Source organism: Leucoraja erinacea, chromosome 5 (assembly GCF_028641065.1).
Source record: "Leucoraja erinacea ecotype New England chromosome 5, Leri_hhj_1, whole genome shotgun sequence".
Lineage (NCBI taxonomy): Eukaryota > Metazoa > Chordata > Chondrichthyes > Rajiformes > Rajidae > Leucoraja > Leucoraja erinaceus.
Window position 1 is genome coordinate 51,942,793 of NC_073381.1, and position 27,640 is coordinate 51,970,432.

Here is a 27,640-nt window from a genome sequence, read left to right on the forward strand (position 1 = left end):
TGTTAGAATTTAGCATCTGAGGTTTCATCTCAAACCTAGCCAATTCCAATTTGTAGATTTGTTTTACAGTAAATACATCGAGTATAATCTGCACCAGTATTCTTTGAGCTGCATTCTTTGGCAGATGAGTTGAACAGATACTTTGGATCTGTCTTCACTAAGGAGGACACAAACAATCTTCCTGATATAATAGTGGCCAGAGGATCTGACGTGACAGAGGAACTGAAGGAAATCCACATTAGGCAGGAAATGGTGTTGGATAGACTGATGGGACTGAAGGCTGATAAATCCCCACAGCCTGATTCTCTGCATCCCAGGGTACTTAAGGAAGTGGCTCTAGAAATCGTGGCTGCATTGGTGATAATTTTCCAATGTTCTATAGACTCAGGATCAGTTCCTGTGGATTGGAGGGTAGCTAATGTTTTTCCACCTTTTAAGAAAGGCGGGAGAGAGAAAACGGGGAATTGTAGACCAGTTAGCCTGACATCGGTGGTGGGGAAGATGCTGGAGTCAATTATAAAAGATGAGATAGCCACACATTTGGATAGCAGTAACAGGATCGGTCCGAGTCAGCATGGATTTACGAAGGGAAAATCATGCTTGACTAATCTTCTGGAATTTTTTGAAGATGTAACTAGGAAAATGGACAAGGGAGAGCCAGTGGATGTAGTGTACCTGGACTTTCAGAAAGCATTTGATAAGGTCCCACATAGGAGGTTAGTGGGGTAGTATTGGGGGTAGAGTGCCGACATGGATAGAGAAGTGGTTGGCAGACAGGAAACAAAGAGTAGGGATTAACGGGTCCCTTTCAGAATGGCAGGGAGTGACTAGTGGGGTACCGCAAGGCTTGGTGCTTGGACCGCAGCTATTTACAATATACATCAATGATTTGGATGAAGGGATTCAAAGTAACATTAGCAAATTTTCAGATGACACAAAGCTGGGTGGCAGTGTGAACTGTGAGGAGGATGCTATGAGAATGCAGGGTGACTTGGACAGGTTGGGGGAGTGGGCAGATGCATGGCAGATGAAGTTTAATGTGGATAAATGTGAGGTTATCCACTTTGGTAGCAAAAACAGGAAGGCAGATTACTGTCTAAATGGGGTCAAGTTGGAAAAAGGGGAAGTACAACGGGATCTGGGGGTCCTTGTACATCAATCTATGAAAGTAAGCATGCAGGTACAGCAGGCAGTGAAGAAAGCGAATGGCATGTTGGCCTTTATAACAAGAGGAATCGAATATAGGAGCAAAGACGTCCTTCTGCAGTTGTACAGAGCCCTAGTGAGACCACACCTGCAGTATTGTGTGCAGTTTTGGTCCCCTAATTTGAGGAAGGACATTCTTGCTATTGAGGGAGTGCAGTGGAGGTTTACAAGGTTAATTCACGGGATGGCGGGACTGTCATATGCTGAGGGAATGGAGCAGCTGGGCTTGTACACTCTGGAGTTTAGAAGGATGAGAGGATATCTCATTGAATCATATAAGATTGTTAAGGGCTTGGACACGCTAGAGGAAGGAAACATGTTCCCGATGTTGGGGGAGTCCAGAACCAGGGGCCACAGTTTAAGAATAAGGAGTAAGCCATTTAGAACGGAGACGAGGAAACACTTTTTCTCACAGAGAGTGGTGAGTCTGTGGAATTCTCTGCCTCAGAGGGCGGTGGAGGCAGGTTCTCGGGATGCTTTCAAGAGAGTGCTAGATGGGGCTCTTAAGAATAGTGGAGTCAGGGGATATGGGGTGAAGGCAGGAATGGGGTACTGATTGGGGATGATCAGCCATGATCACATTGAATGGCGGTGCTGGCTCGAAGGGCCAAATGGCTTACTCCTGCATCTATTCATTGTCTATTGTTTATTGCCCAGGTAACATTAGTTGATTCATTCTAATCGCAAGGTTGTGTGTATGTATTGGGGGAATTAAGGTTTCAGACAAGCTAGGCAGCAAGAAATTAGCTAGGGAACTACATCATTGTGTAGAAGCTGTTGGAGGGGATTCTTAGTTTAGTTCAGTTTAGTTTATTGTCACGTGTGCCGAGCTACAGTGCAAAGGTTTTGTTACGTGCTAACTAGTCAGTTATAAAGACAATACATGATTACAATCGAGCCAGACACAGTGTATAGATACATGATGAAGGGAATAACGCGAATAATGTTTAATGCAAGATAAAGTCCGATCAAAAATAGTCCGATAGTCGCCTGGATACATTTTGTTCACCTGGAGTAGGAAAGAATTAGAAAAGATGCCTCAAATTAGTTGACCAGGTACTTGGTTCTGTCTTCCTTAGTGAAGACAGAACCAAATCTCCCAGATGCACTAGGGAACAGAAAACCCAGGGTGATGGAGTTTTGGTCTCCTGCTTTAAGGAAGGATATTCTTGCTATTGAAGGAGTGCAGCGTAGATTCACAAGTTTACTTCCCGGGATGGCGGGACTGTTGTCATATGATGAAAGAATAGAGCAACTGGGCTTGTATTCACTGGAATTTAGAAGGATGAGAGGGTTTCTTATAGAAACGTATACAATTATTGAGGGATTGGACACGCTAGATGCAGGAAACGTGTTCCCGATGTTGGAGGAGTCCAGAACCAGGGGCCACATTTTAAGAATAAGGAGTAATGCATTTAGAACTGAGATGAGGAAAAACTTTATCACACAGAGAGTTGTGAATTTGTGAAATTATCTGCCTCGGAAGGCAGTGGAAGCCGATTCACTGGATGCATTCAGGAGAGAGTTCGATAGAGCTCGGGGCTAGTGGAATTAAGGGGTATGTGGAAAAGGCAGGAACAGGGTGCTGATTGTGGATGATCAGCCATAATCACATTGATCATGTCTCGAAAGGCTGAATGGCCTACTCCTGCACCTATTGTTTATGTATCCAGCACAGGCTACACAACACCTTTTCTCCTGACTGTGAAACCTCACCATGAGTGAGATTAAAACATAATGGAAGAGAACCTAATGAAGGGTCATACAGTCATACTGCATGGATAGTCATACAGTCATATCAGCAACTACCAAGGATCTACCAGCAATTAGATAGGCATGGATTGATTATGGTTAGTCGGCATGACTTTGTGCATGGGAAACTGTGACTCACAAATCCGAGTGTTTTGAAGTGGTCACCAAGATAATTGATGAGTGCAGGGCAGTGGACGTTGTCTAAATGGACGTTGGCAAGGCCTTTGACAAGGTCTAGTGGAGTCCAGCATTGTGATATTTGAATCACCAGGGCTACAGCAGGTCTACTTGGTTGGCCACAGGCAGGATCATGGTTGCTTCGGGTTCCTATCACCAAAGGCTAATTTTGCTCTTGTTTTCTGGTTGCTTCCACAGAGGAGAGACATAAATGTAGCTGTTTCACATTAGAAATAGGACATAAGGCTGTTGAAATAGGAATTCTACAGCACACCTATTAGGCATTAGCTCCTAAAATATACCTGCATTTGGACTGCTGGGAAATGTCAGTGTTGAGTTAGAGGGGCTCAGAATATAGTAAACTCTGATTTTAACAGACCTTTTTTTATAATGGACTGACCTCCCAACAGCTGCTCATACAATAGCCGGCTTGCTGCCCATACCACCCCCATCCAGTGGCACCTTGCAGGCCTCTTACAGTGCTGATCGCCCATGCCACCCCAGCTCATGGTGGCTTCCCTTGCTACTTACAGTGTTGGCTGTCCACATCACCCCTGGCCAGCACCACCTCCCGGGCCACTTGCCATGCTGGCTGCCCACACCACCTCTGCCACTGCCGTCACACCCAGCTTCCTCGAGCACTGCCACTCGTGTCTGCTGCCGCTGCCACCACCACCACCACCATCGCTGACCCTCCACCTGCAATCCGACCGCCAGTGGGCTGCAACCATTGACTCCCCCGGACACCAGCAGGCAGTTCCATCAACTCACCTGGATTCCAGGCCCAATTCCAGACCAAGAGTCTGAAGCAGGGTCTCAACCCGGAAGGTCACCTATCCATGTTTCCCAGAGATGCTGCCTGACCTGCTGAGGGACTCCAGCATTGTGTGTCCTATTGTGTATTAACCTGCAATTCATACAATGGTAATTCCTTATTCAGGTATAGCGGACCATCGACAATAATGAACACCGTTACTCCCCAATAGTCTGTCATAACAAGGATTTACTGTATATTCTTGCCCTATTTGTGGTCTAGCCAATTTTTGCCAAAAATAAGTACATTATTTTGAAAAAGCTGCTTTAGGCCCATTCTTTGGAAAGTGAACATAAATGTCACACACGTAGGAAGTACATCCTCTGTTGTGCCTTTTTGACAGTGGAGTTGATGGTGGCCCCCTATTAAGACCCTTGAAGATGATGGTTCCCAGGAACGTAAAAGGCTCCACAGATGTGACCGTGTTGTTGATGGTGAGTGGGGTAAACAGAAGGGGAGCTCTCCTAAAGTCTACAATCAATTCCACTGTCTTAAGAACATTGAGGTCCAGGTTGTTGCGATGGCACCAGGATGCCAGCTGTGTCACTTCCTGACTGTAGGCAGATTCCTCCCCATCCTGGATCAGTCCAATCAGGGTTGTGTCATCTGCAAACTTGAGAAGCTTGACAGAGGAGTCAGTGGAGATGCTGTCATTGGTGTAGAGAGAGTAGAGGAGTGGGGAAAATACGCAGCCTTGTGGTGCTTCTATGCTGAGGGTCATCACAAAGTAATACGTTAAAAATTATTGTAAGAGATTAAACTTATTCATTGCTGTTTTCCTAACTAGTTCCTACAGAACTATAATGCATGTTTGCTAAAGAAATAAACATTCTAGCTTTTTTTTAAAAAATTCACAGGGTTTGTACAATGCTTCCGTGTGGTGTCACACACGTGACCAGTCCTATTTGACCTCTGACCCTAAACAAACATTGTCAGCATTACATTAAAACATTTATTATACCTGTAATGCTTTCAAAATTAGAAGGGATGTATTCACAATTTTTCATCTTTTTGATGACACACGTGACTACCAATTGACCTTTACTATAATGACAGCAAAAGCAGGTTTATTTTTTATACCCTTCTGAATTTGTTTGAAATAGTTAAGCTGTTGCTTCAGATCTTACAATGTCTGTTAATAAATGTTAATTCAGAGGACATGGCATTTGTAAATGTTAACATTGATAGAGCCACAAGGAAATCTTTTCCTTGAAGCACATATATCAAGAGATCATTTCATGGTAATTCTCTTGCAACATTCTGGAAATGGTTCAAGATTTTGAAAGTGTTTCTCGAAATAAACCAATTTGAATTTATAGCCTAAAAAAGACACAAAGTGCTGGAATAACTCAGATGGTCAGGCAGCATCCTCGAGGAACTTGGATAGGTGATATTTCGGGTTTGGACCATTCCTCAGGTTGTTTAGTTTAATTACTTGTATTTTAGGTAGCATCTGCCAACCAGCACCACCGCCTCACACTTCCTCTCTTCTAGCTTTCTTTCACCCCCACCTACATTTGGTCTGAAAAAGGGTCCTGACCCGAAATGCCACCTATCCAAGTTCACCGGAGATACTGCCTGACCTGCTGAGTTACTCCAGTACTTCATCTTTTTTTGTAAACCAGCATCTGCAGTTCCTTGTTTTTAGACCCTGATTTTATAGCCTCGAGTTTATAATGAACTATCAAGTCACCTTCCAGTAAAGTAAGTTTATTAACATAACTGTCCAAATATTTAAAAACTTTGCTTTCTTTCTATGCTACCTCATTATGTCAGTAAATGGCCAAGTAATCAAAGTCTCCCCAAAACAATAATTTTATCTTGCAGTGTACATCACCCACTTTAGCTTCCAGTATACTTCACACACAGAACAGTTTTCCAAAGTAACAACCTCCACTCTTTTTAATTTCTAACCATACAATTGCATATTCTTTTTTCATAATTCTTCTCTCTTTGTGTGTACATCAGTTCATTTTTTCATTAATATTGTCAATCTAATTTTTTTTTACCTGAGTGATTCTCGAGAAAATCTAATTCCCCAACATGTTTATGTCCCTTCTGTCCAGCTTTGGCCCTGTTACTTCAATACATACCTCCCATCTAAGTTTATTTCCCACATTCACTACAGCTGCAAATCATTTATGCAGGAGGCTGTAGGATATTTTGAGTGAATACAAATGGAATAGACTATGACGATATATTAGAATTGTACCCAAAGTACGGAAATCAAATACCAGAGGCCATATATTTAAGATGAGAAAGGAGAAAGATTTATAAGAATCTTAGGGGCAACTTTTTCACACAGAAGGCTGTGGTTATATGGAATGAGCTGCTGGAGGAGGCAGAAACTACAACATATTCAAAAGATATTTGGCCAGATACTTGGATAGGGAAGGTGTGATTAATATAAATGGGACACCTTGGTCGACATTGGCAAGCTGGTCCGGAATGTCTGTTTCCGTGCTGTCTGACTCTGGATCTGTGACTATGACTTTAAACTAAATGTTTCACTCTAAATGTAGGGCAACCCAGAACAGTAAACCTTAAGCTCATGCTAAAATAATCTGTCACTTTTAGAAACATAGAAACATAGAAATTAGGTGCAGGAGTAGGCCATTCGGCCCTTCGAACCTGCACCGCCATTCAATATGATCATGGCTGATCATCCAACTCAGTATCCCGTACCTGCCTTCTCTCCATACCCCCTGATCCCCTTAGCCACAAGGGCCACATCTAACTCCCTCTTAAATATAGCCAATGAACTGGCCTCAACTACCCTCTGTGGCAGAGAGTTCCAGAGATTCACCACTCTCTGTGTGAAAAAAGTTCTTTTTTCATCTCGGTTTTAAAGGATTTCCCCCTTATCCTTAAGCTGTGACCCCTTGTCCTGGACTTCCCCAACATCGGGGACAATCTTCCTGCATCCTAGCCAGTCCAACCCCTTAAGAATTTTGTAAGTTTCTATAAGATCCCCTCTCAATCTCCTAAATTCTAGAGAGTATAAACCAAGTCTATCCAGTCTTTCTTCATAAGACAGTCCTGACATCCCAGGAATCAGTCTGGTGAACCTTCTCTGCACTCCCTCTATGGCAATAATGTCCTTCCTCAGATTTGGAGACCAAAACTGTACGCAATACTCCAGGTGTGGTCTCTCCAAGACCCTGTACAACTGCAATAGAACCTCCCTGCTCCTATACTCAAATCCTTTTGCAATGAAAGCTAACATACAATTCGCTTTCTTTACTGCCTGCTGCACCTGCATGCCTACCTTCAATGACTGGTGTACCATGACACCCAGGTCTCGCTGCATCTCCCCCTTTCCCAATCGGCAACCATTTAGATAATAGTCTGCTTTCCCGTTTTTGCCACCAAAATGGATAACCTCACATTTATCCACATTATACTGCATCTGCCAAACATTTGCCCACTCACCCAGCCTATCCAAGTCACCTTGCAGTCTCCTAGCATCCTCCTCACAGCTAACACTGCCCTCCAGCTTAGTGTCATCCGCAAACTTTAATATAGGTTCCAATAAATACACACAATGTCATGGGTTGTTGCCAAAACTGAATTGCCCAAAGCAAACAATTTGTGTACCGCCCTTACATTATCATTAGGCATGCATTATGATCTTACCCGTGTACTTGTGTTCTGCTTCTGTGTTTACCACACAATATCTTGGAGATTACTTTAACCATTACTTTTTTACTCAATCTTCACATTATCATTCCGATTGTTCTGATGTCCACTTGAAATAACATTTTACTGTCCTTGATAAACGTTTCATTTCCATTAATGGGCAGTTCAGAATTTTCTGCCAACTAATAGTTCCTAACTATTGCACAGTAGAGCTATTTTTTTTTTGCTGTTGCTTTGGAGAAGAGTGCATTGTACTGTTTAGATGTCCTTCAAATTAATTCTTCATCATCATTATCATCATGGGTTTTCATATATTTTTGATTTAAGGTTAAGATGCCAAGAAATTGTACTATCACCTTATTTGGTACACTAAATGTATTTGGCACATAGTGTAAGCACCAAATCATGATTGCACCTTCTTAAAGTGAGAATGTCCCAGAAAAAAAGAAACAGAAAAACATTTGTAAAGACAAGGAACTGCAGATGCTGATTTATTTAAAAAAAAGACAGTGCTGGAATAACTCAGTGGGTCAGGCAGTGTCTCCTGAGAACATGGATAGGTGATATCTTGGAACATGCGGAATTGCAGATGCTGGTTTTCAAACAAAAAAATAAAAAGTTGTAACATTGGGATATTCTCACTTTAAGAGGGCGCTATCGTGATTTTTTTCCCTTTTAGAAATGTTCTCCCCATGACCGCGTGGGTTTTCCCTGCGTGCTCCAGTTGCCTCCCACACTCCAAAGATGGATACGTTAATTGGCTTCTGTAAAAATTGTAAATTGTTTTTGTGTGTAGGATAGTGCTAGTGCACGGGGAATGCTCTTCGCCGAAGGGCCTGTTTCTGCGCTGTATCTGTAAACTAAACTAAATAGTACTTTCACATTCATGGAAGCCAATGACTTGCTAAGCTTGGAACAGTCTCATTGTATGCGTGCTCCCTCTGCAGCAGCCACATGTGAGGACATGGAGGAAGGTGGGGAGTAGGGACAACAGCGCCATGGTCTCCCATGGATAAATGAGCAGAGATGCTTCAACCTGTAATCAGTGCTGCCAACAATTGTATTTGCATTGACTTAAAGTCCAGGGGAATGTTAAATTGTATTTGGTTCCTGACTATCACCATGATGTACTGCTCGCTTTTAGCGAGTTGCTGAGTCTCCCGTGCCTTCTCTCTCCACCATCTGTTCTTTAGGGCACAGCTTTCTGCTGCATCCCTGATCTCGGGCAGCTGTGGAGCTGCTTAGGGTGGAGCTCCCACTCCAGGATGCTTTCTGTTTGCATTCAATTAGCTCCTTGATCTCCCTGTCATTCTTGTCTAATCAGTACTGGTTCTTCTTGGTAGAGGCCAAGTATCTCTCACAGATTCCAACACTGGAGTAAGCTTTGTGACTTCTGGAGGCTGAGATTTGAGAGAGACCAAGAGCTGCTCCCTGAGATATAGAGTCATAGAGTGATACAGTGTGGAAACAGGTCCTTTGGCCTAACTTCTCCAGCAACACTAGTCCCACCTGCCTGCGTTTGGTCTATATCTCTCCAAACCTGTACCTCCAAACCTGCTATATCCCTCTAAACCTGTACCTGTCTAACTATTTCTTAAATGTTAGTATAGTCCATGCCTCAACTACCTCCTCTGGTAGCTTGCCCATACACCCACCACCCTTTGTGTGGAAAAATTCTGAACCATTCTTAGCAAAGACCTGTGTCAATATAAGGCTGAAGATAGACACAAAAGGCTGGATAAACTCAGCGGGTCAGGCAGCATCTTTGAAGAAAAGGAATAGGTGACGTTTTGGGTCAAGATCCTTTTTCAGACTGAGGGGCGGGGAAAGGGAACGAGAGATGTAGATAGTGATGAATGAATGAATAGACGGTGATATAGAGAGATATAAAATAAATGAATTAAAGATATGCAAAAGAGTAATGATGATGAAGGAAACGGGTCATTGTTAGCAATGGGCTAGGTGAAAACAGTGGAAGAATTTCTTTTGCCAGTGGATGTTGAATCTGTGGAATTTATTGCCATGAGCAGGCCAAGTCATTAGGTATTATCAAAGCGGAGATTGATAGCTTCTTGATTAGTTAGGATGTCAAAGGTTATGGGGAGAAGGCAGGGTACAGGTTAAAGGGAATAACGTTTAGTGCCAGATAAAGTCCAATTTAAGTTAGTCCAAGGGTCTCTAATGAGGTAGATAGTAACTCGGGTCTGCTCGCTAGTTGTTGATAGGATTGTTGCGTTTAAGTTGGATTTTTAAATAGGATGGTTATTGGGTATTTTTAAAGTGGACATTGACAGATTCTTGGTTAGTACGGGTGTCAGGGGTTATGGGGAGAAGGCAGGAGAATGGGGTTAGGAGGGAAAGATAGATCAGCCATGATTGAATGGTGGAGCAGACTCAATGGGCTGAATGGTCTAATCCTACTTCTGTGTCTTATGAACTTATAAAACGAGTTACAGACAGACTCAACAAGACGATTTTGAAGCTAGTACGACTTGGGTGGGGGAGGGATGGAGAGAGGGGGGATGCAAGGGTTACTTGAAGTTGGAGAAATCAATATTCATACCACTTGGTTTTGCGGACATTTCAACATCTCACTATTGAGGTCTGAGGTTCCCACCTGCTTGAATAATACTGGTGCCCAAGAAGAGCAAGGTGACTATCGACCAGTGGCACTAACGTCTATGGTGATGAAGTACTTTGAGAGGTTGGTTATGGTGGATATCAACTTCTACCTCAGCAAGAACCTCGACCCACTACAGTTTGCCTACCATCACAACAGGTCAATGGAGGATGCGATCTCACTGGCTCTCCACTCGGCACTTGGATAATAAAAACACTTACGTGTTGGTCATAGACTACAATACCATCTTCCCCCTCAATACCATCATCCCCTCCAGGCTGGTTATTAAGCTCATGGAACTGGGTCTCTGTGTATCCTTCTGCAATTGGATCCTCGACTTCCGCATCCACAGACCACAGTCTGTTCGAATTGGCAGAAATACTTCTTCCTCATTAACAATCAGTACGTGGGCACCTCAAAGCTGCGTGCTCAGTCCCCTGCTCTATACTCATGACTGTGTAGCCGGACACAGTGCCAACTCCATCTTCAAATTCGACGATGACACCACGGTTGTTGGACGAATTACAGATGGTGTTGAGTCAGAGTATAGAAGTGAGATCGACCGATTGATGAAATGGTGCCAGCACAACAACCTGGCTCTCATTATCAGTAAATCCAATGAACTGGTTGTGGACTTTGGAAGAGGATGGATGAGGACCCACAATCCTGTTTATATATAAAATACTGCACTGACAACCTCACAACCCACAAACAAATAAAGACCTTCCCTAATCAGAAGCCGTGGATGAGCAGAGAGGTCAGACTCTTGCTGAAGGCTCGCGATGCTGCTTTCAGATCTGGCGACGCTGAGGGATACAGCTCATCCAGGGCCAACCTGAAAAAGGGAATCAGGAGCGCAAAACTCAAATACAAACGGCAGATCGAGGAGCATTTTAAAATAACTCCGACCTCAGACGCATGTGGCAAGGTATCAAGTCCATCACCGACTACAACAAAGTTAACACCCCCCCCCCCCCCCTTCCTGAAGAGCGAAACTATTTCTATGCTTATTTTGATCGGGACAATAAAACACCAGCCATCAAAGAGGCCCCACCCCCGAATAAACAACCCCTCAGTCTCTCCACCTCTGCTGTACAAGGCGCACTGAGCAAAGTGAATGACAACAAAGCTGCCGGCCCCGATGGCATCCCGGGGCGTGTGCTCAGGGCATGTGCTGGACAACTATCCCTGGTCTTCGCTGACATTTTCAATCTGTCACTGGCCCAGGGTGTCGTCCCTACTTGCCTCAAGACCTCAACCATTGTGCCAGTGCCCAAATAGTCAGCTTCAGGGAGTCTCAACGACTTCCACCCAGTGGCACTCACCCCTGTCATCGCGAAGTGCTTTGAGAGACTGATCCTGGCTCACCTCAAATCCAGCCTCCCTCCCACACTGGACCCCCATCAGTTTGCCTATCGGCCCAATAGGTCAACAGAGGATGCCATATCTGCGGCTCTTCACTCTGCCCTGACCCACCTGGACAATAACAACTCCTACATCAGGTTGTTGTTCATCGACTTCAGCTCCGTATTTAATACTGTCATCCCCACCAGCTTGATCACCAAACTCAACGGACTTGGCATCACCACCTCCCTCTGCAACTGGACACTGGATTTCCTCACTAACAGACCCCAGTCGGTTAGGATCAACAACCTCACCTCCTCCACTCTGACACAGGGCTGTGTGCTCAGCCCTCTCCTCTACTCCCTCTTCACCCATGATTGCGTCCCTATATATGGCTCCAACACCATCATAAAATTCGCTGATGACACCATGGTGGTAGGACTGATCGGGGACAACATGTAGTGCTTCTACGCAGCGGCGGTGGAAAGCATCTTGTCCGGGAACATTACCATCTGGTTCGGGAATTGCTCTGCCAAGGACAATAAGGCTCTGCAGAGAGTAGTGCGTTCGGCCGAACGCACTATGGGAACTTCACTCACCCCCCTGCAGGAACTATACAACAGGAGGTGCAACTCCAGAGCAAACAAAATCATGAGAGACCTCTTCCACCCCTGCAACAGACTGTTCCAGCCGCTACGGTCAGGCAAACGCCTCCGTTGCCATGCAGTGAGAACGGAGAGGTTGAGAAGGAGTTTCTTCCCAGAGGCAATTCGGACTGTAAACGCCTTTCTCACCAGGGACTAACTGTACAGAACGTTTTTCCTTCTATTATTTATTATGTAAAATAATATGTGTGTTATGATTGTGTTTATAATTTGTTTGGTTGTTTTGTTGTTCCGCGAGCATTGCCACTTTCATTTCACTGCACATCTCGTATGTGTATGTGACAAATAAACTTGACTTGACAACGAATCAGCCTATAGGGAGGAGGTCCAGAATCTGGCAGCCTGGTGTACCAATAATAACCTTGTCCTCAACACAAGACGAAGGAAATCATCGTAGACTTCCGGAAAACCAGAGGTGGCAGACATACCCCCATCCACATAAACGGGACTGAGGTGGAGCGCGTCTCCAACTAGAAATTCCTCAGGGTACATATCCCAGAGGATCTGTCCTGGTCCCTCAACACCACCAAACTGATTTAAAAGGCGCAGCAGCGCCTCTACTTTCTGAGGAGGCTTAAGAAAGTTCACTTGTCCCCTCGGATCCTGTCCAACTTCTACCGCTGTACTATTGAAAGCATCCTGACCACCTGCTTCACGGTATGGTACAGCAGCTGCACCACAGCTGACAGGAAGGCACTGCAACGGGTGGTGAAAACCGCTCATCACATCATCGGTGCCCCGCTCCCTGCCATGGCTGCCCTTCACCGCACACGGTGTCTGAGACGGGCTGGGAAAATTATTAGGGACCCCTCACACCCCAACCATGGACTATTTGCCCTCCTCCCATTAGGGAGGCGGTACAGGAGCCTCGGGTCTCGCACCAGCAGGCTAAGGAACAGCTGCTTCCAAAATACCATTACCCTGCTGAACTCACAGGCCTGGCACTAGCTATCTTTTTATACCCTTTTATCTGTATATATTTATTTGCCCATGTACTAGATCAATATATCAACATTGTACATATTGTTTTAACCAGTATTTTACTACTTTGCACTCTGAATAGACGCTAAAATGCATTTTGTTGTACCTGTACTCGTATTTGTGCAATGACAATAAAGTTGAAACTAATCTAAATCTATATCAACGATGGTGGACAGAGTCAACAAATTCTTGGGTGTGCATATTTCCAAAGATCTTTCCTGGACCCAGCACACTAATGCAATTATAAATAAAGCACGAACTTCTGGAGAAGATTAAGGAGATTCGGTATGTCAGAGAGGATTCTCTTGAACTTCTACAGGTGTACAGTAGGAAGCATATTGACTGGTTGCATCATGGCCTGGTGCATCAAGTTGAACGTACAGGAGTGGAAAAGACTGCAAAAAGTTGTGAACAGTCCATCACCGGCTCTGATCTCCCAACCATCAAAGGGATTTATCAGAGTCGCTGCCTCAAAAAGGCAGCTAACATCATCAGAGACCCACTCCATCCTGGCCATACACTCATTTCACTCCTGCCATCAGGAAAAAGGTACGGGAGCCTGAAAACTGTAACGTCAAGGTTCAGGAACAGTTTCTTCCCTACGGCCATCAGGCTATTAAACACTACAACAAATAAGCTCTGAACTACAATAGACTATTATTATTATTATTATTATTATTGCACTACATATATGTAGTTCTGAGGGTGGCGCCGTTGAGTATGGCTGCCCTGCCTACAGTTGTTCATCCTTTCACCTTTTTTTTTATTTTAGTGTGTTAAAAAGTTTTGTTTTTCTGTCACTTCTTTGGCAGTTTAGGGGGCTTTTCTTCTCTCTTTTTCGTATCTTTCTTCTTTTTCTTCATTCTTTCCTTTTTACCTTTTTTTCCCCAATTCATGTATCAATTCATAAAATGTTTAAAATGAAGCTGTAAGAAAATTGTATAATTGTTATGCGGATTGCTTTATTCCTGTACAATTGCTTCAAATAAAATAAACATTTAAAAAACATCCACAATAGATTAAGGAGGCTCACCACTCTGGCTCACCACTCTGCACTGAACCACTGGTGTTGATAACACCATTATCCCTCCAAACATGTTATCAAAGTAGGTTTCTGCTCATCTCTATGCAAATACATTTTCTTCTTCCTCATGAGCAGGCCACAATCAGTAGAAAATGGCAACAACACTTCCTAAATAATAACCATCAGCACAGGACCAGGCTGTGTGCTCTGTCCCCTGCTCTACTCGCACTATACCCAGCAGCAAGAGAGGATGTTGCAGAACTCTCTTTGGAGAGCGGATGGGAACTTCTTCAACTCTAGGAGACATCCCTTGAGGAGATTTCGCAGTGAAGCAGACAAAATGTTGTAGCAAGGAACTGCAGATGCTGGTTTAAACCGAAGATAGACACAAAATGCTGGAGTCCTCTCTCGCTGCTCCCCTTCTGTGAGTCCTCCTGCTCTCCGACTACATTTTCCTTGATCCCCATCCCTTTGTCTTGTTTTCTCACCTTACATTTCCTAATTTAATTTTTGTTTATTATATATTATATATATATATAATAAACATATATATTATATAAAATACAATGCATTTCGTTATCTCTGTACTGTACACTGACCATGACAATTAAAATTGAATCTGAATCTGAATCTGATTATCTATGTGTATTGTGTTTATAGGTCTGTTCAACTGCATTTTTCTGTTGTCAGTACATATGATAATTAAATACTCTTGATCTTGACTCTTGACAAGACTCGACAAAATATTTGTTTAGATGACTTTAGTAAATAGTTCTAAAGAGAAATCTGCGGCAGTTCAGATCATGATCACAGTTTAGATCAGGGGTGGGGAACCTTTTCATGTTGGAATGCCGCATTAAGTTAGCTGTAATCCAATAAGGCCGCATCCAAGAAACTTCAATTAGATATTTCAAAATGTACATTATTTTGTAAAAATCTAACTACTATGTACTAACTTCAAGAAAATGAAAAAAAATTGATAATTCTAAAGTTAACTAACCTTTTAACGACTTTGTTGTGACTGCTTTTTGTGGAAGGTTAACGCACATTCTAGAGTCGCATTAGAACTAAATCATGAGCATAACAGGTGTTACAATAGCCCTCATGACTTACCAATGTTTTAATTGTGGCCGTCAGTCGGGGAGGATTATTTTGTTGAATTTTTTTTACTCTTTTAAGTACGTATTGTAAACAGTAGCAATGTTACAAAAACATATTAATAAAATAAAATTAAAATGATTTGTTCTACAAAATTTGGATTCATTCAAAAGACTGCACTTAATGGCCTAGAAGGCTACAGGTTCCCCACCCCTGGTTTAGATCAATAATAATTCAAGAGGAAAATAATTGTGGTATTGTCTATTAAAATTGATTTATATTTTGGCTCCCTTTGCTGATAATCTTATTCCTAAATCATTGAGACCATTACATAGAAAAAGAAACATGAGCAGTCTCAATATTATACTTGCTGCTTTGACTGGAAAATCCTGGTATGTTGGCTTACTTGTTTTACCAGTTCAGATGTGTCATCTTACATTCCAGTTGTGAATTAACCACATCGCTATTTTTACTAGGAAACCAATTTTGTCCCCCACTTCCTTGTGATGAGAAAGGTGATTTTCTGCTTTGATTCATCCGTCTCACGCAAAGAATGTTTTTCCCTCTGCCTTTTAATTTATGCAAATTCACTGACTGGGAATCTGCAGTTTTCTAGCACGTCAGGAGTGCACTTCTCTGAAATTGCGTTTTGTATGTTCTCTTCATAATGATAATTTCAAATATAATACTGTACTTTTATAATCACTCCCAAATGTATGTGCTTTTCCAGTATATTTTACCCCCCCACCTACAACATAGGAGGCCATTAAGCTCATGGATCTACATCGGCTATCAGTGTAATCCCTATCCTCAACATTAGTTTTTTTTTCAACTTTTTTTTTTTTAGTATGTTTTAAAGTGTGTTTTTGATGTTTCTCGGTGTGTTTTGTGTGGGGGGGTAAGGGGGAAATCGTTTTGGTCGCCTCCTCCATGGAGAGGCGACTTTTTCCAGGTTGCCTCCCCAGTGGCCTAACATCAAGGATCGGCGCGGCCTTTCCCGGAGATGCGCCCGGGGCTTCAGCGGCGGGCGCAGCGTGGACTCTCGGCGTGAAGCGGGTGAGCCCTCACTGGGGCTCGCTGGAGGGAAGCGCTCCGTTTCGCTGGCCCGGGGCAGCCGGCAGCCTGAAGCCGCGGCTCCAGCTCCAGCTGGCGCGGCGTCTACAGCCTGGGATCCCTCGTGGGGGACCCGGGGGAAGAAGAAGCCATCATGGCCGGCCTGCAGACAACTCTGACCGCGGGTCCAGCATGGACTTACCATCACCCCTGGAGGGGAGCTTCGACCATCGGCCCAGCGGTCTGCGGTGCTTCTGGCTGCGGCGCGGCGGGAATCTTAAATCTTCGACCACTGGCTTGCAGCCTACATCAGCCTGAAGCCGCGGTCTCCGGTGGGGAAGAGCCGATCCTGGACTTACCTTGCCTTTGACTTTGTCCCTTACCACCTGGACGCCCGCAGCAACGGCTGCGGAGGGTGGAGGTCCCGACCACGGGGGAAAATGGAGGTCTGGCCAAGTTCTGTGCCTTCCACCACAGTGATGAATGCTGTGGTGGATGTTTGTGTTACATTTTTATTGTGGTTGTGTGTTCTTTATTATTGTACCGCTGCTGACAACCCAAAATTCCACCGACCCTGGTTGTGTGGCAATAAATTCTATCAATCAATCAAATTTACCTGGAATCAATTCTGTCTCGCATGCCCATCAACTCCACTTTGATTTTCTTACTACCTATCCAGCACAATGGACAATTTACAGGAACTAATTAACCTACCAGCCAGCATGCCTTTGGGATGTGGTATAGAATACCCGGCAGAAACAGATGTGGTCACAGGGAGACCATGCTAACTCCACATGTACACCGTCCAAGCTGAAGCAAGTTACTGGGTCACAAAAGGAGCAGAATTATCTGCTATGCCACCGTGATGCACTGAGTACAATATAATTAATTATTTTTCATGCCAGCTACTTCAGGAAGTCACGAAGGAAGACATAGGTTAGGCCGCATTTGGAGTATTGTGTACAGTTCTGCTCACCCCAGGGCCGGCCTTAAGCCGATTTGGCCGATTGCCCCCAATTGGGCCCCGCGCCTAATGGGGGCCACGCACTAATGTTCCGTATTGCGTACGGAAATACAAATTCTCTTTGTTAAATAAAGATTTTTTTTAAATTCGCCATCCAGATTTTTTTTTAAATGAACATGTATAACAACCGCTGCACGGCCATCAGACACAAACGATTTGTTAACTAGTACTGTTAGTACTTCTTAACATGAAGTAGTTAACAAGTTGTTACATCAATCTGCATCCATCCACATTCCTCGGTAAATGTTATTGTGTTTTGAATGAGTATTAATGACATCATGTTCCTTTGAATAAAATTCACGCGACGTCAATAATACTTGTTTAAAACACAATTACATTTACTGAGGAATGTAGATCGATGACACATTGAGAATTTCTTTAAACTCACCATCATGAGTGAGGGCCCCGGACCGCGAGAAGGGGTTTCTTCCTGGTGTGCAGGTTAGTCATTCACCTACTGACCCACGTTGTGTCTCTCTGTGTTTTGCTCTCTCCCTCCCTCCCTCTCTCTCGCTCTCTCTCCCGCTCCCCATCGCGTCTCTCTCTAGCTCTCTCACCCTGTTGCCTCAGCATTCCCGGAATCATTGACATTTAGCGGTAGACAAAAATGCTGGAGAAACCCAGCGGGTGAGGCAGCCGCCTTGACCGCTTGACCTTGACCTCCAGCACTCTGTGTTTTTTGTTTGGCTCTGAAGTTGAAGGTGGCTCAGCAGGATGGGCAGCGGCTCTGGGGGGAGGGTTGCGTTTCTGGTCGAGACCCTTCTTCAGACAATCACAAGTACTCTCACCGACGAGAGTTCAATTCAGTCTGAAGAAGGGTCTTCTCTCCAGAGTCGCTGCGCTGCCTGGCCTGCTGAGTTACTCCAGCTTTATGTCTAATACAATTTCTCACGGGGCGCTTATAACGTCTCTAAACCCCTCTGGGACCCTCTGAACACCTAAACCCCCTCTATTCCCACTCTTCCTATTTCCCTCTACAACACTTCTAAACCCATCTGAAGCCATCTGAAGCCCTCTAAACATCTCTAAACCGTTTAAACACCTCTAAACTAGGAGGCTACAAGGTGACTTGTATAGGTTGGGTGAGTGGGCAAATGCATGGCAGATGCAGAATAATGTGGATAAATGTGAGGTTACCCACTTTGGTGGCAAAAACAGGAAAGTAGACTATTATTTGAATGGTGGCCGATTAGGAAAAGGGGAGATGCAACGAGACCTGGGTGTCATGGTACACCAGTCATTGAAAGTAGGCACGCAGGTGCAGCAGGCAGTGAAGAAAGCGAATGGTATGTTAGCATTCATAGCAAAATAATTTGAGTATAGGAGCAGGGAGGTTCTACTGCAGTTGTACAGGGTCTTGGTGAGACCACACCTGGAGTATTGCGTACAGTTTTGGTCTCCTAATCTGAGGAAGGACATTTTTGCCATAGAGGGAGTACAGAGAATGTTCACCAGACTGATTCCTGGGATGTCAGGACTTTCATATGAAGAAAGACTGGATAGACTCGGCTTGTACTCGCTAAAATTTAGAAGATTGAGGGGGGATCTTATAGAAATGCACACAATTCTTAAGGAGTTGGACCGGCTAGATGCAGGAAGATTGTTCCCGATGTTGGGGAAGTCCAGAACTAGGGGTCACAGTTTAAGGATAAAGGGGAAATCTTTTAGGACTGAGATGAGAAAAACATTTTTTACACAGAGTGGTGAATCTCTGGAATTCTCTGCCACAGAAGGTAGTTGAGGCAGGTTAGTTGGCTATATTTAAGAGGGAGTTAGATGTGGCCCTTGTGGCTAAAGAAATCGGGGGGTATGGAGAAAGCAGGTACAGGATACTGAGTTGGATGATCAGCCATGATCATATGAATGGCTGTGCAAGCTCAAAGGGCCGAATGCCCTTTGCTACTCCTGCACCTTGTTTCTATGACTGCGTCCAACTGCTGTCTGGTTCGTTGATCGGTTTGCTAGTTATGAACTGTTTTGGGAGAGAAAAATGCTCACGGCAGACCAAACGTGTTAAACAGAAATTGGTCAGATATTGAGCTTTACACAGTAAGAAATCATGTGAAATAATCGCTGAATTTAATTTTAAATGAATGTACCTGCATGTTATACTGTTTAGTTTGGAGATGCAACCAGATAGTCTACTGAGTTTGCACCGACCAGCGATTTTTGTTACAGATTTGACAATTTTATTTGGCGACCAATCAATCGCTGTCTCTAAGGGGGTTGCATCCAATCACCAACCAGCTTGCTTTAAAATACCCGTCCAATCAACAAATAGATCTCCTCCCGTCCAATCAGCCGCTGTCTCCAACGACATTGTGTCCAATCACATAATGCAGTTTAATGGTGATTAGCAGCTACGGTAAAGGTTGGAAGCCAGTGGAGCTACTGACAGTCAAACGGGAGGGAGCAGGAGTGTATAATCCATAGCACTTAGTGTACAATTTCATAATATATACTAAATAACTGGGCTGACACACCTTGGCTGGGAACCTGGGGCCCACCAAAATTGTTCCCAATTGGGGGCCCCGCACATCCTAAGGCCAGCCCTGGCTCACCCCATTATAGGAAGGTTGTGGAGGGTTTGCAGAGGGTACAGTGGAGGTTTACCAGAATGCTTCCTTGATTAGGGGGTATCAGCTACAAGATAAGGTTGGATGGTTTTCCCCAGAACGCTAGAATTTGAGGGGAGACCCTGTAGAAGTATATGAAATTATGAGAGATGCAGATAAGGTGGACTATCAGAACCTTTTAAAAAAGATATGCGGGGCAAGTTTTTTTCACAGATGGTGATGGGTGCCTAGACAAGTTGCCTAGGGTGTTAGCAGATACAATGGTGGCATTTAATAAGCTTTTAGATAGCCACATGGATGTGCTTGGAATGATCATGTTTGGGCAAATAATATTAGTCTAGGTATTAAGTTCAGCACAGACGTTGTGGGCCAAATGGTCGGTTTCTGTGCTGTACTTTTCCATGTTCTATGTATGTCAATATGTTATAATTTAAAATATCACTTATTGTTACTGTAATTTATTGCCTTTTATAAATGTTTACAAGAATCTGAAATATTTGTATAAAGTTTGGCTTTGTGTTTAACCATATAACCATATAACAATTTCAGCACGGAAACAGGCCATCTCGACCCTTCTAGTCCGTGCCGAACACATAATCTCCCCTAGTCCCATATACCTGCGCTCAGACCATAACCCTCCATTCCCTTCCCATCCATATAACTATCCAATTTATTTTTAAATGATAAAAACAAACCTGCCTCCACCACCTTCACTGGAAGCTCATTCCACACAGCTACCACTCTCTGAGTAAAGAAGTTCCCCCTCATGTTACCCCTAAACTTCAGTCCCTTAATTCTCATGTCATGTCCCCTTGTTTGAATCTTCCCTACTCTCAGTGGGAAAAGCTTTTCCACGTCAACTCTGTCTATCCCTCTCATCATTTTAAAAACCTCTATCAAGTCCCCCCTTAACCTTCTGCGCTCCAAAGAATAAAGCCCTAACTTGTTCAACCTTTCTCTGTAACTTAGTTGCTGAAACCCAGGCAACATTCTAGTAAATCTCCTCTGTACTCTCTCTATTTTGTTGACATCCTTCCTATAATTAGGCGACCAAAAAATTGTACACCATACTCCAGAATTGGCCTCACCAATGCCTTGTACAATTTTAACATTACATCCCAACTTCTATACTCAATGCTCTGATTTATAAAGGCCAGCACACCAAAAGCTTTCTTTACCACCCTATCTACATGAGATTCCACTTTCAGGGAACTGTGCACAGTTATTCCCAGATCCCTCTGTTCACCTACATTCTTCAATTCCCTACCATTTACCATGTACGTCCTATTTTGATTTGTCCTGCCAAGATGTAGCACCTCACACTTATCAGCATTAAACTCCATCTGCCATCTTTCAGCCCACTCTTCCAACTGGCATAAATCTCTCTGTAGACTTTGAAACTCTACTTCATTACCTGCAACCCCACCTATCTTAGTATCATCTGCATACTTACTAATCCAATTTACCACACCATCATCCAGATCATTGATGTACATGACAAACAACAGTGGACCCAACACAGATCCCTGTGGCACCCCACTCGTCACTGGCCTCCAACCTGACAAACAACCATCCACCATTATTCTCTGGCATCTCCCATTCAGCCACTGTTGAATCCATCTTGCTACTCCACCATTAATACCCAACCATTGAACCTTCTTAACCAACCTTCCATGAGGAACCTTGTCAAAGGCCTTACTGAAGTCCATATACACAACATCCACTGCGTTACCCTCATCAATTTCCCGTGTAACATCTTCAAAAAATTCAAGAAGATTAGTTAAACAAGACCTTCCAGGCACAAATCCATGTTGACTGTTCCTAATCAGACCCTGTTTATCCAGATGCTTATATATATTATCTCTGTAATTATCTTTCCATTAATTTGCCCACCACTGATGTCAAACTAACAGGTCTATAATTGCTAGGTTTACTCTTAGACCCCTTTTTAAACAATGGAACAACATGCGCAGTACGCCAATCCTCCGGCACTATTCACGTTTCTAATGACATTTGAAATATTTCTGCCATAGCCCCTGCTATTTCTACACTAACTTCCCTCAATGTCCTAGGGAATATCCTATCCGGACCTGGAGACTTATCCACTTTTATATTTCTCAAAAGTGTCAGTACTTCCTCTTCTTTGATCCTCATAGTTTCCATAGCTACTCTACTTGTTTCCCTTACCTCACATAATTCAATATCCTTCTCCTTTGTGAATACCGAAGAAAAGAAACTGTTCAATATCTCCCCCATCTCTTTTGGCTCTGCAGATAGGTGTCCACTCTGACTCTCTAATGGACCAATTTTATCCCTCATTATCCTTTTGCTATTAATATAGCGGTAGAAACCCTTCGGATTTACTTTTACCTTACTTGCCAAAGCAACCTCATATCTTCTTTTAGCTTTTCTAATTTCTTTCTTAAGATTCTTTTTTTTACATTCTTTATACTCCTCAAGCACCTCATTTACTCCATGCTGCCTATAATTATTGTAGATCTCCCTCTTTTTCCGAACCAAGTGTCCAATTTCCCTTGAAAACCATGGCTCTTTACAATTTTTACGATTTCCTTTCAACCGAACAGGGACATAAAGATTCTGTACTCTTAAAATTTCACCTTTAAATGTACTCCATTTCTCTTCCACATCTTTCCCATAAAACAAACTGTCCCAATTTACTCCTTTTAAATCCTTTCGCATCTCCTCAAAGTTAGCCTTTCTCCAATCAAAAATCTCAACCCTAGGTCCAGTTTTGTCCCTCTCCATAATTATATTGAATTTGATGTTGATTTATAGCTAACAATTTTGAAGAAAAGAAGACATATTTGCTGCATGATTTGATGAGCCTCGTGAATTCCTAGCAGTGATAATTTAGTTGTGGCCAGGATTATAATCTCCATCAGTTACTTTTTGGGTCACTTTATCAGAAATATGCCCTGTCACACTGAACATAGAGAGTTAACATTTCAGCTAGGATGTAATGTTACAGTTGTACAAGACATTAGTGAGGCCGCATTTGCAGTATTGTGTTTAGTTTTTGTCACCCAACCTATAGGAAAGATCTTGTTGAGCTGGAAAAAGTGCAGAGGATGTTGCCAGGGCTTGAAGACCTGAATTATAAGGAGAGGTTGGGCAGGCTAGGATTGTATTCCTTGGCGTGCAGGAGGCTGAGGGGAGATCTTGGAGAGCTGTATGAAACCCTGAGGGTAATAGATAAGATGAATACATCCAGTCCTTTACCCAGAGTGGGGAAATCAAGAATCAGAGGACATAATTTTAAAGTGAGAGGGGTAATATTTAATAGGAATCTGAGGGGTAAGTTTAAACCTCTAAATCGTTCCAATTTAAGTACCTGTCCAAATCTCTTTTAAATTTTGTAATAATATCTGCCTCCAGCTATCCTCTGGTAGCTTGTCCCATATACCGACCATCCTCTGTGTTGCCTGCACCATATCTCTCCAGATTTTCCCTATCCATGTTCCTATCTAATTGTCCTTTAGACACTTTCATACTAGTGCTGATAAAGGGCCCTAGACATGAAATAGTAACTATTTCTCTTTTCACAGATGGTGCCTGATCTATTGAGTGTTTTCATTTTTTTCTGTTTTTGTTTCAGATTTTCAGCATTTACTTTTTTAAAGGATTTTCAGCTAGGGTAAGGATATCTGTGATAACAGGAAGAAAAACGAAGGAACATAACTCCAGTCAATATATTTTACTGGGAAGTTCCCCATCACTTCCACTCCACCATTGTGTGCTCAAATACCACCCCTTTCCAAATTGAGGCATTCGAGTCCTCCGCATGATGTTGCATCTTTACTCCGCATCTTTGAAGATCAGAAGTTATTTGTCCACCATAAATGTATTTGCAAAGTTTGCATCATAGCTTATTCAATCATGTGTTTCTGTTTGTTTTCCAGTAAATTCACCATTTTAGTCATTTGAAATGCTGCCTCGAACCAGGATCATGTCATGGTGCCTGTTGCTGACTTTTTTCTATCAACAAGTTGAAGTTGATGAGCCACATAGTTCAAATTCTCCTCTTCCAGTAAGTAGCCTTTTCCGATAAACAATTTATAATGAAAAACATAGTTACAAAGGTTATAGCTTCACAAGAATGTATATAGATTTTTAACGCCCCTGTTACCAAGCAATATTTGAATGTTCTCATCTGGCAAATTAATGTAAAATGCGTCATGTACTTTTTACGTAGTGAATCACTTGGTGAAGTAATGAAAACTTCAAAGCCAAGAAAGGAACAGTGAGGCCAGGGATTCTGTGATTTGTTCAGTGGTAGATTTGTTTTTTTTCTGAGGAGTTAGAAACTTTTCACACACTCCTGCCTGGGACCAAGATTTCAATTGGAAGCCAGGTATTGGTGAGAATTTCTTGGGTAGGCTGGGCAGGGAGGGGTGGCTTTTTTAAAGCCAGCACATTCTAATGACACATTATTTTGCATTTCTGAAATTCATTGTACTTCCTTTTGGCTCATTTTAAATGCAAATGATGTGAATGCTGACATAATTAACAAAGGGATTACAAGCACACAGATTAAGTGTTAGTCATAATGTTATTTAAAATATCCCAGGAATTATATTATGCAAGGTTACACAAAAATGCTAGAGAAACTCAGCGGGTGCAGCAGCATCTATGGAGCGAAGGAAATAGGCAACGTTTCGGGCCGAAACCCTTCTTCAGACATTATATTATGCAATATTCTTTCAGAAGGGATGTATTCTGATTATTTACTTATAAGGATCAAGAACGGTGTAGGAAGCAAACTGCAGTGTTATTGTGTAGGAAATAACTGCTGATGCTGGTTTAAATCAAAGGTAAACACAAAATGCTGGAGTAATTTAGCAGGATACGCAGCATCTCTGGAGAGGACCCGAAACATCATCCATTCCTTCTCTTCAGAGATGCTGCCTGTCCCGCTGTTTCAGCATTTTGTGCAGTATGTTATTTTTCTTTCCAAAGTTGCAGAATAACTGCATCAATTTAATTTGCAGTTATAAAGTGAGGTTGACCTTGTTTAATTGATTGAATATTGTAACATGTGACAAGTCACTATGAAATTATTTGCTTGCATGCTCAAGGTATGTAAATAGTGGCCCATCAAGGGCACTTACAAATTACCCCAGCGCCAGGTCCCACTTTGTCCTCCCAACCTCGCCCTCCTCATGGCGGTCTCCCCACACTGGGTCCTCCTTTGTTCCCCAACAGGAGCGTCCTCACTTCACTTAGATGGACAGTAAATGAGCTACACTCCGAAGCCCAGTTTTATAGGTTTTTTCTGTGTTAAAATTAGATGAAGTGTTTACCTGGTGGCTTTGCCAAAGAATGTGTTTGTAGGATTTAAATGGAGAAAATGTCAGTGATTTTTGTTTTCCTTCTCCATAGGCAACCCCCAAGAACATGATTTTTTTTTCTACACAGGGTTTGCAGGTTCTGAGGTTCCACTGATCATGGAAAGATTCGGGTGATATTGAGAAGCTCAAGTTAAATACGATCTTGATACTTGACATGAGGTTCCCAGTATCACCTAAGTACTCTTGCATTTACAGCAGTTATGGGTTCGATATTCCCGAGTTGAGAGGTTGTGTTTTTTCAAGGAAACTTTGAGCCCATCCTTGAATCACTTCCTCTGTCTACTCGGTCATCTGTTCCTGTTACAGAACTCGAGCAAAGCCATGGGTCCCTAGAATGGCACTAGATTTTAGGACTGTTCAACAACAGAGCATTCATTTGCTGTAGCAATACTTCTCTTCTTCCAAGTCGAAAAAGCCCCAAAATCACAGTGTAGTGGAGGAGGGAGATTAGAGTATTTTTGTGTTCGTAATCTTTAAGCGCCCTCTCCTTGGTTTTTTGCAAAGAGCTGTGCAAACTTAAAAGGAAGTACTAGTAAACCTATCATATTTCAAAATAGAAAAATTACCAGGGCTGGATGAAATATATCCCAAGTTGATAAAAGAAGAAAGGGAGGAAATCGTGCAGGATTCCAATGCAGCATTTCCATCCCCCTGTCTATCGCAGTGTTAGCCTAAGGGTTGGAGGAATGCCAAAGATGTACCATTGTTTAAACGACGGAGGGATGGAGGGATAAACTAAATAAATAGTATTTTAACTTCAGTTGTGGGCAAATTATTGGAATCCATTCTAGGAGGCAGTATAAACCTTCACTTTTAAGAAGTACAGAAGTAATTGAGGGCATCTATTAAGGAAATTTGTTGTCAGACTAATGATTAATTTTTTTCTGTCAAAAGAAGGGTCTGTGAGGACAATGCATTTGATGTAGTCTATATTATCTTAATTAGTTTATGATAAGGCAAGTTGGTCAAAACAAAACTAATGTGAACCAAAGAAGAGTGGCACATGTGTCTTGGCAGCAGGAATCGGAGAGTAGAATGATTAATGGATGTTTTTTTTACTGGAAGCTGTTCCCTGTGGGGTTTCACAAGCCTCTTGGAATTTTGGTTTTATTATATATTAATGACTATAATGCACAAATAAACTATTCGCCATTGAGCTTAACATCTGTAGTTGAAAAGTTACGAGAGAGTATTCTATTTTTTTTATTTATTTTTTTTTTTTTTTATTAGAAGTACAGTAAATTACAATAATATACATCAGATATATCTTATTACATTTGTTGTACCACTTTGTTTTTCGAGCTTTAAAAAAGATAGAAATAAAAGAAGTAAGGAAAGTGAGCAAGAATCGTGAAGGTGCAGGAAAGTGTTGGGGAAAGAAAGCCCCTTAGGGAAGAAGTTAGAGAAGGAAGTAAAGAAAGGAAATAGACCCTAGAAAGAAAAGAAAAAAAAGGAAAAACAATCGCTCTATTGTAACACAAAACTCCGCAAAAAAGGATATACCAACCGTATATATATATATTTTTTTTTTTTTTTAAATTTATTTTATACCCCCCGTTACCAGATCCTGGTACCATTTATATTTTAAATTACTATTGCACCACGAGAGAGTATTCTGAGGGAAAGGATATACATGCATTTAGATGGGCAAGGGCTGATTAGGGATAGTCGCCATGGTTTTTGTACGTGGGAGGTCATGTCTCACAAATCTCATTGAGTTTTTTGAAGACATGACCAAAAGGTCGATGAGGGCAGAGCTGTAGATATGTATATGGACTTCAGTAAAGCATTCAACAAGGTTCTGTGTATGACCTGCTCACTCTGCCAGCTTCCAGCACACATCAAATCTTCATCATAATCCCAGACAGACACAACAGAGAGTTTAGATGTAGAAGACAAAAGATGGAAAATAAGGAACAATTATAAATGTGATTGTTGACCTCACTGGTTGGCTGCAATCAGCTGTTCAAGTCTTATTGCCAATCTCATGTTTAAATCTGTCAAGTTGCTTCCTATTTTATCAAATTCGCCATTATTTGATAGGACTAATATTTGATTTGATTTGATTCAATTTATTGTCATTGCTCTTTTCAGTGCAACAAAATGGTTTAGCCTGCAGTCATAACATAGAATAAATAACAAACACTCAACACAGTTTAAAGTCCCAAAGTCATTGTCTCTTCCCTCCTTGCTCTCCCTCTGCGCTGAGGCAATCCAAGCCTCCGATGTTGTGATCCCGCCGGGTGATGGTAGGTAGGTCCCGTGGCTGAATCCGTGCTCCGCAAACAGGCCGGTTCA

The 27,640-nt window shown here is 42.6% G+C and overlaps 1 protein-coding gene across 2 annotated transcripts in view; it reads left to right on the forward strand.

Moving 5' to 3' along the window:
* LOC129697246 (adhesion G protein-coupled receptor F4-like) overlaps nt 1-27,640 on the forward strand; it is a 103,569-nt gene that overhangs the window by 10,207 nt on the left and 65,722 nt on the right. The window contains exons 1-2 of one of the 2 annotated variants that reach the window (XM_055635598.1): nt 4,278-4,383; nt 23,894-24,021. In XM_055635598.1, the coding sequence (XP_055491573.1) occupies nt 23,920-24,021 (102 nt within the window). In that variant the 5' untranslated portion in view covers nt 4,278-4,383; nt 23,894-23,919. Of the gene's footprint in view, nt 1-4,277; nt 4,384-23,893; nt 24,022-27,640 lie in introns of those variants that run through there. The other variant, XM_055635597.1, reaches the window with a different exon arrangement.